The 20,394-nt window shown below is 26.9% G+C and overlaps 1 protein-coding gene across 4 annotated transcripts in view; it reads right to left on the reverse strand.

Moving 5' to 3' along the window:
• The window catches only part of LOC129609563 (zinc finger protein rotund), a 143,158-nt gene that overhangs the window by 61,588 nt on the left and 61,176 nt on the right, over nucleotides 1–20,394 (reverse strand). For 3 of the 4 annotated variants that reach the window (XM_055521544.1, XM_055521543.1, XM_055521547.1), the window contains exon 6: nucleotides 10,699–11,057. In XM_055521544.1, coding sequence (XP_055377519.1) covers nucleotides 10,699–11,057 — 359 coding nt within the window. The remainder of the gene's footprint in view (nucleotides 1–10,698; nucleotides 11,058–20,394) is intronic. The other variant, XM_055521546.1, reaches the window with a different exon arrangement.

Genomic DNA, 20,394 nt, shown 5'->3' on the forward strand with positions numbered 1-20,394 from the left:
CAAGTCAAAGTGATGTCTAGGAATATTTTAAATTTGAGTACAATTTTTTATTTCATATCTTTAAATAAATTAGTTCATTCTTATTACCCACAAATACCCACACGAGTTCTCCATATAAATAAAGTAAATATAATTAAAATTTCAGAGCCCAGATTTTTTATTACAGCTTATTGATTATAATTCAGCTCCATAATTTTCTCTTATCAAATTTTCAATAAAATCCAAATAATAAATAAAATACAATCTCTATATCTTATGTCGAATCTGATGCTTTTTTTTTTCAAGTATCTCGTGTAGCTTATATTTTTAAAACAATGGCAATGGAATCATAAGATAAAATATCGACTACACAATTTTGGAATTACTAAATAATTTTTTAATTCTAGAAATAATGCAATATGATCACATAATAATAGTGTTGACATTGCAATTTCAAAATCAATAATAAAATATTGTATACACTCATAAAAGCATAATTTTAGATTTCATAATTTACGATAGAATTTAGAATGAATAATTTAGAGAGTAAATGAAAAGGAATGAATAAAATGAAAAATATCAATATAAAAGGATTTCATCATAAAAAGTAGAAACTAACGAAATATTTTAGAACAAAAAAAAATTGATTCCAAATTGAACAGAAAAAAATTATTATTTAAATTGTGGTTTGTGTTTCTAATTCAAACCGGCTTTAGAAAAAATCGTAAAAAAAATATAAAAAAATCGTACATAGAAAATGTAACAAATTTTTTTGTACTTTTATTTTAATTTTAGATCTCAATAGAAAATTTATAAATTTATTTTTTCACCAAATTTTAGCAATTTACAGTGATTCGAAATTTGCAAATTTTTTTCCCATGCTTAAAATTTAGCAAAATTTATTCTATAAGTTTAATTACTTCCCATATTTCTGACGAATTTTATTACAATAATTTACATAGTTTTTTACATAATTTTATTTTATTGAAATTATTTTATAAATTAATAGGTTTTTTGAAAACCTATTAATGAACAGACTGAATTCAATTGTAAAATCTTGCGTCAAAATTTCAGAGGTCGCATTCAAAATTAAAATTGAATAAAAAATTCAAGAAAATTAAAGAAATTTTAAGGTTTTAAATTTCTTAATTTGCAATTTTCAATGGAGACGCTAAGTGCATTAGTGGCCTAATTACAAAAGTGACATTTTGAGTAAATTGCGATTGAAATGTAGATAATTTATTTTTAAAAAAAAATTTTAAAAACCAAATACTGACGTATTTCAAAACAGATTGAAAAAGAGGAGAAAACTAAGTATTTTGAAAATATAGAACAATTCTTTAGGCCATTACCTTGAAGGTATTTCTTTCGCCGCCGCTTTCGCAGCGGATTCACCGCAGTTTCTGGGGATGAGCAGGAGCCGGGTTCTCACTATTGCGAATTTCTACACGGGGCAACGCCCGGTGAAGTACCACCTGCATAGGCTGGAAAAGTTGGGCTCCCCTCTGTGCAGATTTTGTGGGGGTGGCGATGAGACCGCCGTGCACAGTCTTTGCGACTCTCCGGCACTGGCTGTTCGGCGCCGCAATTGTCTTGGACATGGGTCCCTAAGTGTTCGGGAACTGTTGTCCAACTCCCTTAGGGATACCTCCGGCTTTGTGGTTGGGACGGGGATATTATAGGCGGGAGCGTGGGGGGGGGGGGGGCTACAATAAGTCAAGAATGGCTGCGGTGGCTTGGGGGGTTACTTCTGTCCCACTCGGTTCTCTTAAAATCTACAAGATCTACAAAATCTAGGCCATCTTTAATCTATTGAACATAATAATTCATTTTTGCAAAAATGTTGGATAAGCCAGTAATGCGCTGAGTACCTCAATTGTAAAGTTAATAAAATTTGGAACAAACCAATGGTTTGTAAAGCACTTTTCCCCTCAACAGATGAAAGCAATATTTTTAACAATTTAGCTATGTACTACATTATTTAAATTACTTTCATTCAATATGAAAATATTTTAAAGATTGCATACATTCAAGATGAGTCAAAAAAAATTTAAAGCTGTCTTAAATAATTCTCGAATTTAAGGGTTAATTGAGTGTGTTTAGACTCTGCATAAAAGTTCTGCATTTATAGAAATTTGGAAGAAATTGCAGGTTCGGATATGAAAAGTGCCAAAAATTCAAATTTTACAAATTTAGTTGGGGGATAGCTCAAGGAGGGTTCGAAGTGGAAAAAAATTTCCTTCTATGACGGAATAAACTTTTTGTTACTATTTAAAATATGTTAAAATTTCGGAATTCTATAATCTGCGTTCTTGAAGAAAAACGATACCAAATATTCGGGAAAACCAGATTTTAGATAACGGTAAAATTTAACGGACATTTGGTTTTTTTAAAGTTCAAATATTGTATGCCTGTTAATACTTTTTTGCATTTTCAAAATTTTGAAAAATTTTTGGTTTCGCTACAATAAATGATTTAAAAATGGCATGTTTCGAGTTTTGGGAAGTGGGAGATAAGCAAAAATTTCCTTCTGCGGAAATAATTTTCTCTGTTAGGATCTATCTACATATGAAATTTCAGTTTTCTATCTTCAAGTGTGTAAAAGTTTTGTAAACATGTTGACGGACGAAGTGAAGCTAATAAAAACTTTTTCCCAAAAGTGCTGAAAGTAGTCCAATTTCCTACAATAATATATAAGCCTGAGCTAGAATTTAAAATAAGTAGTTGCGGTACAGTAAGTTTTTATCTAATGACTTGTGAAATGTTGTATGTATTATTCTTGTTCACCGTTATTCTAAACCAGAATTTGTTACTATAAATCGAATTTTTAGAGTTAATATCATAATATTTTTATTGGATTATTAAATATTTTAAGTTTGCTTTAAAAAATTTGGAACAAAAATTATTTGGTCAAATTTTTGGAACAGCGTTCACAGACTCCAGCGTTTTCCTCGCTTTATTCTGACCATATTATAGCGTTCGTTCAAATTGAAACAATTTTTTCTGAACTAAAAAATTTTAAATCATAGAATTTAAATATTATTATTTCTCGAACCGATTATAGAATTCACAACACAATGATAGTGCTGGCATTAGCATTTCATGGATGCAAAATAACCTTTACTGAAAATACTTAAAGTATTAATTGAGAAAACAAGAAAACCAAAACAATGAAAAATCAAAAAAAAAAATTATAAAGTGCCGCGTAAATTTTTATTTTTTAAAGCTCAGTCATTTTTCATTAAGCATCGAAATTTTATTCGTTGATTTTCCAAACAAAAATATTTTGTGCTTTCTTCTTCTATTTTTCTATTACATTTTTATTTTTTCGGAAAATTCCTCATCGTATAACTGAAACTTTCAAAAAATTACACAAAAAAAAAAAAATAAAAAAGAATAGAAAAGAAACTTTTTTTTTTTGGTGGAATAAGAAACAAAAGAGCTAAAATAAAAAGTTTTTTTTTAATTCTTTTTATAAAAAGGTTTGAATAAAAAAATAAAAATTAAGCAAAACCAAAAAAAACAAAAAAAAAAATCCGGAAAGGAAAAATGAAGACAAAAAAAAACGGACATAATTATGTCCTGCGCGCCTCACCAACACAAAAAAATTCCCGAATTTGACTAGTTTTTCGCACAATTTTTCATTCTTGTTTTTTTTTTTAATTTTTCTTATTCTTCTACTTGTTTCACTTTACCGTTATTATTATTGTTCTTTTACTGATTTTGTTTTTGCTTTTTTTTTTGTGTTTTGTTGGCCGATTAACTTAAAATTTCATCATATTCAATACTGCTCGAATATTTTAGAGAGAGAAAAAAAACAGATATTTGAGCGAAAATTCGGCGGTAGCGATATGGGCACTATGACAATGAAAATTCGGAAAAATACAAAAAAAAGAGTTAAAAAGATTGATATCTATATTTTTTTTTGTTTTTGGGATACGTTTACTTGTTTTTGTTATTAAGATAAAATGATAAAAATAAGAAAAACAAAAAAATAATTAAAATGTTAAGGTTAATGGGGACGGTATACTTCAGTTTCTGTTGATGATTTTCTCATAGAGTTGTCACTTGTATTTTACGTTTTTAAAATGACAAGAGCAAAAAGAGCAAGAAGAAAAAATTTAAAGAGAAAATTAAAAAATTAGAGATGGGCCAGCATAAAATTTTATTTTTGATCAGAAAAAAAAATCAAAAAAAGAAAAAATTAAAAGTTTAATTAAGAGCAACAGGAGAGAAAATGTTTGTGGTCTAGTCTTCTACTTTGACAAAACAAATTAGTAAAATTGTGTAGGGTATAAAATCGAGAAAAAAGACGACAAGAGAAAAAATAATGAATAGTCAAAAATTGAGTCAATAATGAGTAATTTTTGGCAACTGCTTATAATGTACTGGTTTGTAGCTTTCGTAATGCTTTATGCTATGGGCATCCGATTATAATGAGAAAATGAAAGATTCTAATTTTTTCACTCTTTTTATTCCTGTTGTTATTCTTTTTCTATTTTAAGTCTTATTGCATGCGTATATAAAATAATTTTATACTCACACATACACACACATACATTAATAAACTTTTCATGTTATTTTTTTTATATTCAAAATAAAAATAAAGACTAGAGAAAAAAAATGTCTTATTCTTTTTTTTAGAGAAAAAAATCTATAAGCTTTTTGTAAGTTTTTCTCTCTTTTTTCTCATTTTTTCCTTTTCGTGCTTTTTTCTAGGAAGAAAATTTTAATTAATTTTAATTTAATATTATAAAAACGAATTACTGAAAAAAAAATTTTTTTCTTGTTTTCTCAATTTTTGTTTTCTTGTTGCTTTCTTATTGTTCCCGCCTTTTATAGCTGGTATTCGAAGAACAAAATATTATGTAAAAAAAAATTTTTATAACTACAATATTTAGCGAAATGTTCATCGTTCGTTTGGCCTTAGTAATAGCCTCGTTGTAAAATGATTAATAATGATTGTGATGATAATTTTAATAAAATAATAACGAGGATGATGGTGATGACGATCATATAGAAGTAACAAGTTAAAAGAAATGAGGGAAAAAAGTCAGTTAAAAAATTAAAATTAAATATAAAGGAAGTAGAAAGGGACAAATGGAAATATAGAGATGGAAAGAGCAAAGAAAGTATGAACTAGTAGTCCTAGTCAAATTACAGAGAAAAAAATGTACAAGAAGGGGTTTACTCTTATTATTTTCCAATGTTAAATAGAAAAAAGAAAATAAAGTGTCTATATAATTAAATTAAAAAAAGAAAAGAAAAGAAAAAAAATAGCAAAGAAACGAATTTTAATTATTATTTTTTGTTTTACATATACAAATTATACTTCTTTTTTTTTTATTATAGAAAGAAGGAAACACAAATTTATAACTTTATTAAAAATATTTTTGCATTCTGTCAATGTCCAGTTTTAGCGCATGCATTCGAAAAAATTGCATTGGATTTTGTTGGAATTTTCTTGGAATCTTTGCAATTTTCCTTACTATTTCATACTCATTTCGATATATTTGAAATTATGAGATTAGACGATCCAAGAAATCCAACTAAATGTGAAATTATTTTAGAAATCATACAATTTTTCCTTATTTCTGAAATAAAGTTGTAAAATATAAAATTGGGCATCTTAATTGAAAAACATTATTATGAATCAAAATCATTTGTGTGTTGTATACAATTTTGCCTAATTATAAGAGAAGAAAAAAGTAATATGAAAGCACTATATGTAGTAGAGTACTTAATCTGTAACATTGTTTTCAAGAACTGAGTTTTAAATTGGAAATTATCAACTATATGCAAAATTTCTAAAAAAATTTGACTAAACCTTTATTTGATTTATAACTTGTTTTTCAAAAAATAAGAATTTTTGATAAATAATTTTCGATGGTGGACGTCATATTTTTTTATTAATCAATTTTGTGTAATCCTTAAGGCAAGGATTACAATTTACAATTTAAAACAAAGAAAAGAAAACAATTATTCAAGCAATTTTTAAAATAATAAGTCATTTGGACCTGTTAGAAAAACTTTATGGTAAATAGAATAAAGTGAATTTTGATAATTTTAGTTCATAAAATAATAACAAACAAAAAAATCATTATCAGAGGCAGAACGCCAATAAAATTAGAAATTAGTAAGAAATTAAAACAACCAAACGAGTTGGCGTGTAAAATAAAAAATTAGTTAATTTACATTCTTGACATTCAAAGAGGTAAGTGGACAATGGGGTTAACTAACATTTTGACGAAAATCGAGCTTTTCGGATAGAATATCGTGAAATTTCATATATTTTCAACTCTGATTACTCTTATAGCTAGAAACTTAACAGAAGACAAGATTGACAGAGCACAAAGGAGTTAAATATGAAAAAAATAATAGTTTTACAATTTGTTAATAAAAAAATGTGTCAGAACGCAAATGTAAATAAACCCCTTTGTCCACTTACCGCTTCTGCACTATAATTTTTTACGAGAGCAGAAATAAGTTGTTGTCATGTTGTGTGCAATATTTATGCTTTCGTCATGGTAAGTTTTAAGGAACTTGCAGTTTCAACATTTTAAAGAGTTACATTAAGAAAAAGGCAATGGAACGTATTATGAAGGAATTAAGATCTTTAAAAATAAATTTTTCACCATTTTCTTCTTAAGAACTTTCTGGTCTTAAGCAGATTTTCTAGAAATGTGCAATAAATTTAATTATTATAAAATTGAATGTGTAATACAACTATGTAATTGAAATATAATCTGATCTAATAATCTAAATTATTAAAAACATATTAATAATGTAAAAATAATAAAAGACATCTAAAGTATTTTTTAAATACCGCGATTTATTCTTAAAACAAATTTTTAATAGTTTTTTTTTCTTGTTTCTTAAATAAGAGTCTTTAATAAGAGGAGATCAAATTATCATGGAATAAGATTAAAATGTTTTGAATTGAATTATGCATATATGTATATCAGACCTTTGGGTTCATTTTAGCTTGTTATTCATTTTCTAAATGACTTGTTTTATACCGAAAACAACAATATGTAGGTACATGCTTTTTAACTTAATTACATGTACTTGATTGCACTCAAGATCATACTTAACTTTTATCTTAACTTTCTTAGATACTGTTTCTTTTTTTTGTTTGTTTCTGTTCTTTTAATTTTATATATTTTTATTGTACACAATATTATATAACTCCTTTATTATTCTTAAACCATAAATCACTATAGTGTAATAAGAGAGCAAGTGCATGTTCTTAATTTTGTATTTTGAAAATTTTTTTTGTCTTTGAGAATATTTTTCTATACATATCTCTCTATATACTAGTATACAAGACAAGCTGATAAATTAATATACAAGATAAACAAGAGAAAACCATAACAAAAAAAAAACAAAGAAGATAAAAAATAATAACAAATATTCCGAAAGAGAAAAAACCTGTGCGGGCTTCTTATAATGTAATGATTATGGTCTATATGTATGCACATAACATGAAGTGATTGTTCTAATTTATACATATAATATATATATACATAATGTGTTGGAGTATATAGGAACAGATAAGATAAAAACTTTAATACAAAAATGTTTTAATTCTTTTTATCAAAATCAACACTGTGTGTACATACTTATAATATGAGAAAAAATTAAGATGAAAAAACTGACCCAATTGTTGTAATAAATATTTTATCATAGTTTGTATATCTTCCGCAAAATATCTTTATGTACATAATATAAACTTGGTTGAATTTGGTAGAATTAAAAAGGACCTACACTTAAGTTTAAGAAATTTTATATTTTCCCACGCACTCCCGTAATATTATGATTTTATTGGAAAATTTTCTTTAAACTTATACTCCCATATTAATTGAAATGAAGCGTAAGAAAATATTATACTGTATGAGCGTACTGCAGCAAACATGGCTCATCACATTATACTTTACTATGAATACTGTAATATTATACATATTAGTTATTGGGCAATCAACGTGAATATCTATTAAATAATGAATTTTGAGAATATTAAGTATATTGAATTAATTCTGCTCGATCGAACATTCATGCAACATCAATACAACATTGTTATTTCGATAATATCAAATGCATTGTGTTGAAAATATTTGAAATGCATTTTATGTCAACAATTGTAATTTTTAAAAGTTATAATAGGTCCTATATTATAGAGTAATATAATTTAAAGCGGAGTTGAAATTAGATTCGAGGAGTTAGGGTCAGACTTTAAGAGTAGAAATTGGAGTTGAAGAGTTGAAATCAGAGTTGGAATCGGATTTGGAGTCGAAATTGAGAAGTTAGGCTGTACATCAAAATCGAATCAGGGACGAGAATAACAAGTATTATTCAATTTTTGTTTAAATCCTAACATGCGTTTAAGAAGAAAATATTTTCTCTCTGGAAGGCTCTTTTTAAAACCTTGTAACTCGAAAGCTTTGATTAAAAAATAGTACTTATAAATTCCTTATATATTAGATATTAATCAATATCAAATAAGTATTTTGGCATATTTATGCTAAAAACATAGAGTTAGAACTGTCGCTTAATCATAATTCCTTTGCTTCCAAATGCTGCAATTTTTTCAGATGCTCTAGGTTTACATCAACTTCTCAACGTTACACAAACCTAGTGTAATATCTTTTTTAATTTTTCATAAAAGCTCTAATTCTGAATTAGCACTAAATTTTATTTAGATCCCTGCCAGACTTCTACTGTTAAGCCACTTTTTAAAATTCTTCTACAAATTTTCCTCTCCTGAGGAAAAGCAACAATTTTTGCTAATAATTTTGGGTAAATTAAAACACAATTTTAATCTTTTCTTAATTTCTGTTTTTAAATTTTAAGTAAACTGCTGATGACTCAAAATTTAATGGTATCGAGTTACAGTGTCAAAAAAACAGAATAATCAAAACAAAACTATCAAAGCAAATTTTTTTTATTTTATTTACCAATACAATATAAATTTGATGTGAAATCAATACGATCCCGCACACAGTTGATCTCTCCATTATAGTGATAAAATTAAATTAATAAATAGTTACTCTGATCATTTAATGTATCACTAAACTATAGATTCGAAAAGCCTTATACAAGTAATCAGAATAAAATGACCAGTGAACCAAATAAGAAGAATGTAAAATTGGGGAATAAAAAATATTTGTAAAGCCGAAATAATCTCAATGGTATGCAAGCATTGAACAAGAATATTGGATTTAAAACAAAAATAAATAAAAGAAAAAACAAAAGTTTTTTTTTTTTTGGGGCGCCCACACGTTTAGAATAAACACTTGGCTACAGGTGTTTTAACTTTAAAGAATTTGGAAAAAAAAACAAAAACAGACGCCATAAATAAAAAAAAAATTTAAAAATAATATTTTGTCACACACAATTTTTTTTTCTGCTCTGTTCCCATAAAAAATTGAATTTTGATAGGTCACCATGTTACCGTCATCGTCATCGCCATTGAATCTAACACTAATTTGATTTTGATATCACTATAAAGGTTTTTGCATAACTAAAATTCATTTTTTACCCATGTTGTTTTTTGGTATGCCTGTTAGTGTTTAGTTTTTTAGAATTTTTGATAACCTGTTGGTTTTCGTTTTTTTAAGTAATCAATGTTTTTTTTCATCTGGTTAATTTTATTTTTTTTTTCATCAATTCTTATGTTTGGGTTTTGGTTTGTTTTTTCAGTGTTTAATTTTGAGTGGAGTGTTGAAATATTGGTCAAAAAGATTTACATCTGTGTGCTTTACATGTGTGATTCTTGTCTCCTCTTAAATCTGTTGTTAAATATTATTCCGCAGGTGTTATATATATTTTTTTTTGTGAGTGTTCATCACAAATTTTCATAAAAAATGTGTGAGTATAGTGCAAAAGTTTATTGAAAAAAAAAATATTAAAATACAGGTGTACGTAAAGTAAAATTAGTAGTATGATATTTTAAACTTATTTAATGCATCAATAAATTCCTCAGATTGATATTTAATTTATTTAAGATTTAGTTTAAAGTTTTAAAAGAGTACGAATTTTAAAATTATTTTATTGAAACCTCAAATTTAATAGTTTTTATCTTAAAAAAATTTGCAAAATAATGTGAATTTAATTTAATATTTTGATCTTTAGCTTGGCTTTGATTAACGTCTCAAGTCTTCTAAACTCTAGAGTATACTAATGCAGAAAATAGGATTTTTTTTGCCATCCTCTGAGTTTAGAAATTTTTCAGAAGAACATTAAGAACGGAAACCAAATTATAGACTTTTCATAATTTGAAATTTAGGAAATTCGGTAAAAGTCAATAGAGATTTAAAAGCTGTTCTGTTGCGTTCCCGTTCTTAGTCTGGACTTTTTAATTTTTGTATAAGATAACATAATATAAGAAAAACGTGGCCTGTATAGTAGAGCAAAAATTATTTAAACAAAGTTCTTAATATCAATCACCTTATAGGTGAAATTTACTTTATTTCACCATCTACCAACAAAGAACGAAATAGGTTTCCACCAAGAAAATTTTAGAATTCATTTAAGATAGAACTGATTTTAATAAATTTCTATCAAAATTTTATAGATGAAGGCTATTAATATAAAAAGAATATCAATTTTACCTTTTACTTTAATAAATTAGCAAATAAAAAAATTTAATTAAATTGAAATAAAAAGGTGGACACACAAACACTTATAAAGTATTTTTTTTTGTTTTAGTAATTAACATACTTTTCTTACCTGTGGGCACATTTTGCATTGATACTTTCGACCAGTGCCACTACCATTTGCTAATCCAGCTGTTATTTTTGTTGCATTAATAGGTTGTGGTACTACTAATAGTGCAGCTGCTGCACTTGAACTATGATGACCATGATGACCAATTGGATTAGGATTAGTACTATTACCACCGGGACCACCACCTGGACCACCACCACCTCCAGCACCACCACCAGCACCTCCACCAGGTGAACTACTACTTGAAGATGCTGGTCTTAAACCAGCTGTAGTTGCACCATAAATAGCCATTTGATGTCCAGTTGCTTGTGCAACTGAATGATGATCTAAACGGCCATCATCTAAAATGTGTCCTATATGAAAATGAAAACAAAATGAAAAAGTTTAATTTATTCTATTTTATAAAAATTAATAAATAAATTTAAATTATTGGTTGCTAGATTAGAAAATACAGCGAAAAAATATTTTAAATTCTATCAAATAATTACTTAAATCTCCTTAAGAATCCTATACATTCCTAGGGATTTTATATTTTTGTTTGATTCTTTGGAAAACTTTAAAAATTTTTTTCCAGAATCCAGAACAAGGCTTCCTTAATCTTTATTTCGCAGCTTCCCTTATTCTATACATTAAATTACAATTTGTTATGACATTTTGTCATAATGAAAACAGAGGCTAACACTAATTATTGTTATTTAACAAAAATGGAAATAAGGAAATAACAACAGTCGTTTCAATATCCCTAAAAATAATATGAAATTTTTTCATCTTTTTATACGTAAAATATTTTATTTATAGCCCGGTTAAAAAAATTAAAATTATACGAACGTATGTTCGAAGGGTATACTAAATTTATCTTTCATCGTTTGAGATATAGAAAAAAGTGTGGGTTTTTGATCGATTTCTAATTCGATTTGACCATATTTGTTCGTCTGTCCGTCCGTTAATCCGTCTCAGCAATAATTCAATAATTATTTGAGCTAAGCTCACCAAATTTCCACAAATGATTTATAGAAGTAAATGACAGAACTCTACTTAAATAAATATTTAGCTGCCACAAAACTTCAAAATTTATTTGGTTATATCTCAGAAATAACAGAAGGTATTGAAATTTCGCACAAGCAAATATATTATAAGGACTATTTTTTTGATAAAAGTCGTCGAAATTACTTAGCTCCTTCTGGTAGCTGCCATACAACCTAAAATGGTATTGGGCTATATCTTACAAACTGTTCAAGCTGCAGTACTGAAATTTAGCATAATTTGATAAAATGGCAACTATATTCGTTAAAAGTTTTTCTGATCTCATGAGCTGCTATACAACTCTAAAAGTTATTCGGCCATATCTCAGAAACTATTTAGCGTATAATTTTGAAAATTTACGCAAGCAAATATATAGTTAGGGCGGATATGTTTGATAAAAGTCATAGAAATTTCTCGACTACTTTTGGTCGCTGCCTTGCAATTTCATAGACTGTTTGCTTATAGCCCAGAAATTATTGAAGCTATAAAGCTGGAATGTTGAACAAAGGAATTTGGTAATGGGGCCATCATGTTTCTTTATTCTTTTAGATTGTATGCGTAACTGCCATATATGTATAAAATAGCAAGAGGTTGTATAAAACTCTATGTCAATTATTTTCGACATTTGAAATCATTTATTCATACGGTAACCACAGAGATGAAACGGTCAACTATATCGCTATTTATTAAAATTAGTTTCAAACATTTTTCAATTTCTGGTAAGGTTGAATTTAAGGTAAGGTACACTTGGTAAAATTGAGATCATATTTGAAAAAATTATTTTTAATAAAAGATTTTAATGAAAATATTCAGAATTTAAAATACTTTTAAAGAAACTATAAATAAAAAATTGCAAGGACATTAACTGCAAAAAATAAAACAATAATACAATAAAATTTTGAGAACAATCTTGTTACATAAATTTTTCTTTTTGCTGTTGTTTTAAACTTTTTTTATAAAATAATGAAAGCGCACGCGTTCATTTGACTCCAACAAATTCTAAGTTGGTGGTAAAACTTTTAGTCGGTATTTTTTCTATTATACTTTTTTTTGTTTTAAATTAAAACACGATAAAATTAAATAAAACTTTCTTGTATATCGTAATAATCGTCAATTGAATCAATGATTTTTTTTCCTTGATTATTTCAGTTTGCAGCGGCATCACTTGCTCTCGTATAATAACGTACTTTCAGCATTTTAGATAAACAAATTTTATATGTTCATTAAACATTGTATAAGAGTTTTATTATAGTGGTAATCAATTTCGGTGAAAAGTTTTCTTAAGAGAACAAAGAAATATAAAAAGAGAAAAGTTTAACATTTTTCCACAAAATTATCGTATAAATTAAAAGCGGGAATAAAGAAAATCATTTGAAAAAGAATGAAGAAAAAACAATAACAAGATCTTAAGTTCAACTCTGTATTGCTTTGCTTGTAATACTTGAAAGTCTCGCGAATGAATAATAATTAATATGTGCAATACTAATAATAAAATAAATAAAATAATTCAAAAATGTTACAATTTTAATTTGAAAACTGGTTGTTTCATCATTTTAAAACACGGTCACTCATTTGTAGAAAACAAGTTAACTAGTCTGTGAATATGAAAGGTACAAAAGATAAGAATATTAGAGTTTATTTTTAAGATAAGAAGAAATGATATATTCTTGGTGTTTGTCAAGCCGTAAGTAAGATAGTAGCAGCTGAAGCTTTGCCTTGAATTTTTTCTTTTTTTTGTTTTTTTTTTTTTCTACAAGGTGAAAAAATCTTGAAAGACGAAGAAAGCCTTTTTCCGCCGGCAGTGGGGGAGCTTGACTCCTACCCTAAAAAATCATCTAAACTGTGAACGGATAAAACTGGTCCTAAAGACCAACTATTACATCCGCGCTAATTTGGTTTTTCCGTGCAGGAATTAAATACTTTCCATAAGGAAATTGGTATTTCGTGTTAAATCGAATGGTCTTGTTCGTTTAAGTCTTTCTGTCATAACGCCATTGCCTAGCAGCCGAGCTTCTTTCATATTTACATGGTGTTCTAGACGAGCCCTATGCCTTGTAGCACAACTCCTAATTTCATCCACAACCAAAGGAATTTCTAAGTCCATGTGGATATCACTGTTACGTATGTACCATGGCGCATTTACCATGCCCCGTAGAACTTTATTCTGGAAGGTTTGAATTTTGTTAATGTGAGTCTTCTTGGCACAACCCCACAGTTGAATGCCATATAGTCATATTGCTTTAATGATTTAGTCATAAATTAATATCTTCTAATCAATTGCCAAACTGGATTTACGACCTAGGAGCCAATAATTTTCTCTATATTGCCTCGAATTGATTTTACATTTTTAATTATTTAAAAGATATTTTATAATTTCTGTTTAACCATGTAATGAACAAATAAAAATTTCATTATCAGAAAATCAAGTGCAGCAACTAAGATTTTACTATGCTGGTTATGTGCTCGTCATATCAGATATTTTTTATTTGCCTCCTAAATATATGCAATGGTAGAATACTAATTTATGTTACTAATAAATTTTAAGAGAATATTTTTCTTATAATAAAAATTACTAAAATTTAAACAGTTCTTAGAACTCTTCTTAAACAGTTATTAGAACTCTGTTACATATAATATGCATTGCAATAGCTGTTGCATGGAAATTTTCTAACTACCCCGAAGTTTGACTTTAAAAGTAGAATATGTAACTAATGAAAAGGCATTTGGATTATTTACCGCTTTGATTGCTTTTTCTATGCAATAATTGTAATTTCATTAAGAATTTAATGTCATAATTTCGAATTTACTTGCTATCAATAATGAGAAAGAAAACTAAAAAAAGGTTGATCAAGATTAAACTCCGTTGGTTATTAATGGAAACGTTATACAAAATAAAAGCATGCATGTATACATACAAACATGTTACAATCATAACAATAACCGACATCTTTAAGTAAAATGGAATTTATTCTTTTATTTTCAAATTCAATTTCTTTTTTCAATACGCAATTCAAGTGGTATTTGAGCGCTGATGATGAGAAATAAAAAGAATAAATAAAATAAGAAAAAGAAGGAAAATAATTCTTTCAAATAAGGAAAATTGGTCTCATTCTCTTATATACTTTTCTTATGATTTTTTTCCGATTTTCTTTTTAACATAATCTAAATGCATTGAAATTATTTCGAAATGACTTATGGCGCTTGGTGTAAATTAATAGGGCAACTTGGCGGTCTATTTAATTTACTTATACAATATATTATTTAATATGTTGATACAGTCCAAATATGGGAAGGTTAGGCATAATATAACAAAAGTATTTGAAATATAAACGGCAAAAAAAATTCATTATTCATGCGCATCAAAAAATTTTCATTCGAATAGCGCTTAGTAAGAGATACGGGAAATTTAATTAAAAATTTGTTCTGAAATGATTCTTAGATCAATATTAAAAGAATTAGAGTAGAAGTTTATGTAATAATATGAAGCTTAACTTAATATTTATAATTTTTTTAGTGGAATTTAATTGCGCACTCATCTACTGCAAGTCACTTTTAAAATCGATTGAAGAAACAACTTCCTGAAGCCACTGGTATAATTCGCTTGGAGTAATTTATAAAGGAGTAATTTTTTCACCTGAAACTTCTTTTACGAATCTAATTTTATACATAGTTATTTAAAATTAATGAGTCAGTAATTTAGATTAATTATATGTGGAAAAACTATAACAATTTAACAATGTGAAAATTTGATTTTCAAGGCTTAAGTAAGTAACACTGCATGTTCTGCTTGTTTCAAAAGTGAAATATGGAGATTTCTTATCATTGCATTTCCATATTAAGTTCTTTATCCATATTAATCTACTTTAGTTATATGCTGCTGTACGTAATGTGAAATATTCCAAAATAATTTACGTAAATGGTTTAATTTTGATATGGCGAGTATTTATTCGAAATTTCATAACAATCCTGATACTTACTAGCTGTAATCTTATATACTAATCAAAAGAATAATTTTTTGAGCAATTAAAATTAAATAATAAAATATTGTGCAAAAGAGAATGATCGTGACTGGAATTTCATTAACATTCTTAATATTTGCAATGAAAATCTTTTATTTTTTCGTTTCAAGTATAATAAGAATTAAGTATATTATGATAAGTATACATAAATTTGTTCACGGCAGGAGTCTGCAAACTTTTCATTTTCATACGATCATATTGATTATCTAATATATTCCAAGTATCTTTAGAGTATATTTAAAGGATAAATGAGGTTTACATGCATTGGAGATTTTAATTTTCAATTACTTAATAATGAACACTAACATGAACCGTGAGTTAAATTTTGTCCAAGTTAGTAATATTATCAAATAATTCAGTGTACATTCTAAACAAAAAGAAAGCCGAATTATCTTGCTTTTTGCTCATTTCCAATTTACCTTGGAATAATAAAAAGATTCAGATACAAGTTGTTGAAAGCTGGATTTTCTATGACTAAGATTTAAGTTGATTCATGTATTGGGTTCTTGTTATTGGGAGAGTTTCGTTATGGAGTATTAATTTAATTTGATTTAAAACGGTGATTAAAATTATTATGTATAATACATGTATATACTTACATATATGTACCGGAATAGATAAAACAGTGCTTTCAAATTTTAGTAATTTTCGAATAGTTCGGCAACATTTATTATATAATTATTATAAAATCTTCCTTTATAATAACATACGTTTTATTAAAAAGAAATTGGGGTGGTCAAGAGACGCTGAAAAACGATTGCATTATATATGACAAGGATGAAATTTGTGGTGGCACCAAATTTTAAATGGTGAATTTTTAACGGAAATGCATTATTTTCTATACCTACATCTCTATTGGCTATTCGTCTATTTGGCGATTCGTCTATCTGAATTTTCGATCTATCTGAAAAATTTATATCTGAGTTTATTTTGGGGATATGATGAATTGATCAACTTTTGGAGTATGTAAAGTTTCAGCAACTAGACCTAAATCTTTATCACGGGCCAAATGAAACTGTAGAATATGACAAACCTATAAGTTTTCTGCGAAATCAGATGCCAAACATTGAAGTTTTATTATATTTAGTTAAATCACCCGTGGCCTCTTTATAAATTTCTTCTTAAACACTAAAATCTGTCAAATATCTATTGCAGAAAATATAAATATTTTGCATAAAACTTTAATATGTTTTTTTTCAGAATACATTCATAGAGACCTTGGACCATTTCAACAATGCCGCGTTTTGTCACATTTTTAAATTTTCATTTTATTTGTGTCATTGCTTAAAAAAGAAAAATATTTAAAAGTTTTCCAGCGTTTTATTTATGGTAAACCATTTGTTCTAAACAACTTTCCAAAATTTCATGATGAGTGGAAGAACGGTTTATTGGTGAGATGAAAAGTTTGCCGGTTCTCTTTTATTATCTGTATGAATATAGATATATTCAATTATAATTTCGAATTTGAGAATCACATTTTCTAAAGAGAAATAAAATAATTCTGTCTAATAATAAATACAATTTAAAATTTAAAAAATAAAATAAAGATAGACATAGAAATGATAAATTATTATTGCATTTCTTTTTCTAAAAATGGCTTTGTTACAATTCATTATAACCATCGTAAAAATTGAAATAAAACTTGGCGCCTTAATGAATTATTTAAAATATTTTAACTGCTAGTTAACCTGTTATTTTGTATAGACGAGTTTCAATATTTATATTGTATAATACAAAGGCATATATGTAAAGGAAATTGTACTAGACTCTGTGCCATATAGTGTATTAGGTTTATGGTGCATTACAATAGGTGCACGCATCAATAAAATTCTCGAAATGCTTACAATTTAAACTAAAATAGAAAATCGTTACATTTTTCTACCTTTTTAAAAAAAAAAAATCTAAAATTTTTAGTTGAAATATTTTGACGTGCTTTATAACAAGTTTTCTGGTGTACTTTCTTTTACATCTTCATTTTTAAATCTAAAGAAATAGGCTGAAGAAAAATATAAGTAATAAAAATTTGAAATATTAAAACGATTCCAAAGAATTTGTGTTTAACTCAATACCAAAAAATTGTTAAATATTTTGTTTTCTTCGCTATTTTTCAAGCTTCTTTGTTTCTTTCTTTTGTGAAGCGAGATTGAATATTATATATTGTCAACATTTTCATTATTTTATGATAAATGTTTGAGAACGCGAAAAATGATGAAATTATTTTAACAAAATAAAGTGCTAGATAAATAATTTCTTAGTACGTTTACGGTGCCAGTCATTTAATAATATTAATTGAGTTGTTTTGCAATTTACGAATTTCTATATTGATATGAAAATGTTATAAAAATATAACTGAGGAGCATTGATGTTAATCTGCTTTCCAACTGATGAATGGAGCGGTATAGAAATAAAATGGCAATCACATTTTTTACTTATCAAGTGAACTATTGACCAGTCAAATTCATTTCCGATTTGAACTTATAATAGGAATTGGGTTCACTTTCTTTTTCGTTGCAGTTATTTGGCTGTAATACCTATTGGTGTGTGAGCAAGTTAAGAAGCAAGAATTTTTTGTATAGGTACATTACGAGGACTTAAATTGTGTGTGATATTTTCAATGTTTTTTAAATTCTATGCATATAAAATTTTCACATGCACTTTTTTCGATATTTTTAAGAGCAGTTTTCCAAGAAATTAGAATTCTAAACTAAATAAAATCTTTCCTTTATTGTTTCTATCAGCTGCATTGCTATCAGCTACATAAACCCCAATTGTTTTTCAAGCGACTTTTCATTAATAAGATGATGGAGAAATTTTCTCAACCTCAAATGGACAATCATGTTCGTTTCTTCAGACACATGTGTTACATGTATCATATAATTTGATCAAATCATTTTTGACTAATTAATTATAACATTATTCTTTTCAAATAAATATAACATAATTTCTTGTAGCACATTTTCAACACATTGAATAAAAGTGTGTTTATTAGATGCATCTGCTCTATATACAGCCCTATTAATCTGTTAGCTCCTCCGATTAAAAAAATAAATCAGTTTTCGAAAACTAATTATGTCAAGACCGCAAAGAAAGATTTCTTTCTTTTTTAAATTTTAATTCAATGTTGTTTTTTGGAAAATGTTATCATTCCCTTTTCTCCTGCTGTAACTTGTGGATGTCTAAGATCTAAATAGTTTGTAACAAAAAGAAACTATAAAAAGTAAGGAGCTGATGATGTATGGAAGATATTTATATGAACTTTATATTCATAAGTACTTTTTATTATAGTCTCTGTGCGTTGCTATGTTTATTAGTTTATTAATTTTCATTAAAAAACTTATAAAAACAAAATATGGAGTAATAGTGGAAATCCCATAACACAATTATATTTAGATTTTAAACTCTTCTTTAAAATTGGATCATTCTTTTCAGTTTTCAATGTACTCTGCTAGAATTGTTGTACAAACATGATACTACTGATAGTACTTTTTTCATAAAGAATACGTTTTCTATTACAAACATATACAAAAACATGATTATGTTATACAAAAAAAATAAGAATATAAAAAAAACAAGAATTAACAAAATTAAATAACAAAAGAATCGAATTCGGAAGTGTTTTGTGGTGTCTTATGTCGCCGCCAACATAATGAGTGAAAAAATAAAATCTATACGAACATATTGCAGCGATACACGGTTTTCAATCTTTTCTCGCGATATTTATCTCGTTTGTATTTTGAACTCTTGGTTTACATTAATATGAGAAGATTGAATGGAAACAAGAATGATTTTTTTTTTATTTTTTTTATTTTTTTCGTCCTAAACGATTTTGATTGTGGCATGAAACTCATTATTATAAAAATTAAACAAAAATTAGTAATGAGATTTCATATAATATTGAACATGCTACATAATTTCCTTAATATTAATTAGCCGATCAGTTGAAACGTACACATATTATTTTGAAATGGCTTTGTTGCTTTTCCTATGCAGTTTTCTAATTTGAGGTTATTCCAAAATTATTGAGTCTTTCTATCATGATTATATGAACGGATATTTTAAGTGAATTGTGCTACATGTTTCATGAATGTTGAATAATTAAAAATTATTTTTTAGAAAATAATATTTTCCTACTTAAATAATTATTATTCTCGCTTATATGCCAAAAGAATATCGTAATTATTGCATATACTTAGGATAAACGCAAATAATTAAAGAAAACTTTAATGTGAAAGTCGAATTTGGCCAACTAGGTTAGTTGAGTTAAAAAAAATTATTATACTTTTTAATTTAACACATTTACCTTTAGTTTTTTATTTTCATAAAAACTTGAATTTGTTTCAAGCAATTGTTTGGAAGGGTTTAGATTTCTTCTGTCTGCCAAACTATATTAAAAAATTGAGGATTAACAGTAAGTTTTATCATATCTATGTTTCTCTATACTATTACACATTAGAGGGATCATAAGAAGAATATACTATTGCACAGTAGAAGGAGAAGAATTATATCCTGCACCTTTCACTGTTGTATAGCAGTACTGTTACTCGAACCTCTGAAACAATTCTATAGAAACAGATATGTATTTCAAATAAACTCTTTGAGTTGTACAGCAACTACCCGAACCCGTTCTCCGAATTGGTTCAATTACAAT

This window comes from Condylostylus longicornis, unplaced genomic scaffold (genome assembly GCF_029603195.1).
Source record: "Condylostylus longicornis isolate FDR11 unplaced genomic scaffold, ASM2960319v2 ptg000040l, whole genome shotgun sequence".
Classification (NCBI taxonomy): Eukaryota; Metazoa; Arthropoda; class Insecta; order Diptera; family Dolichopodidae; genus Condylostylus; species Condylostylus longicornis.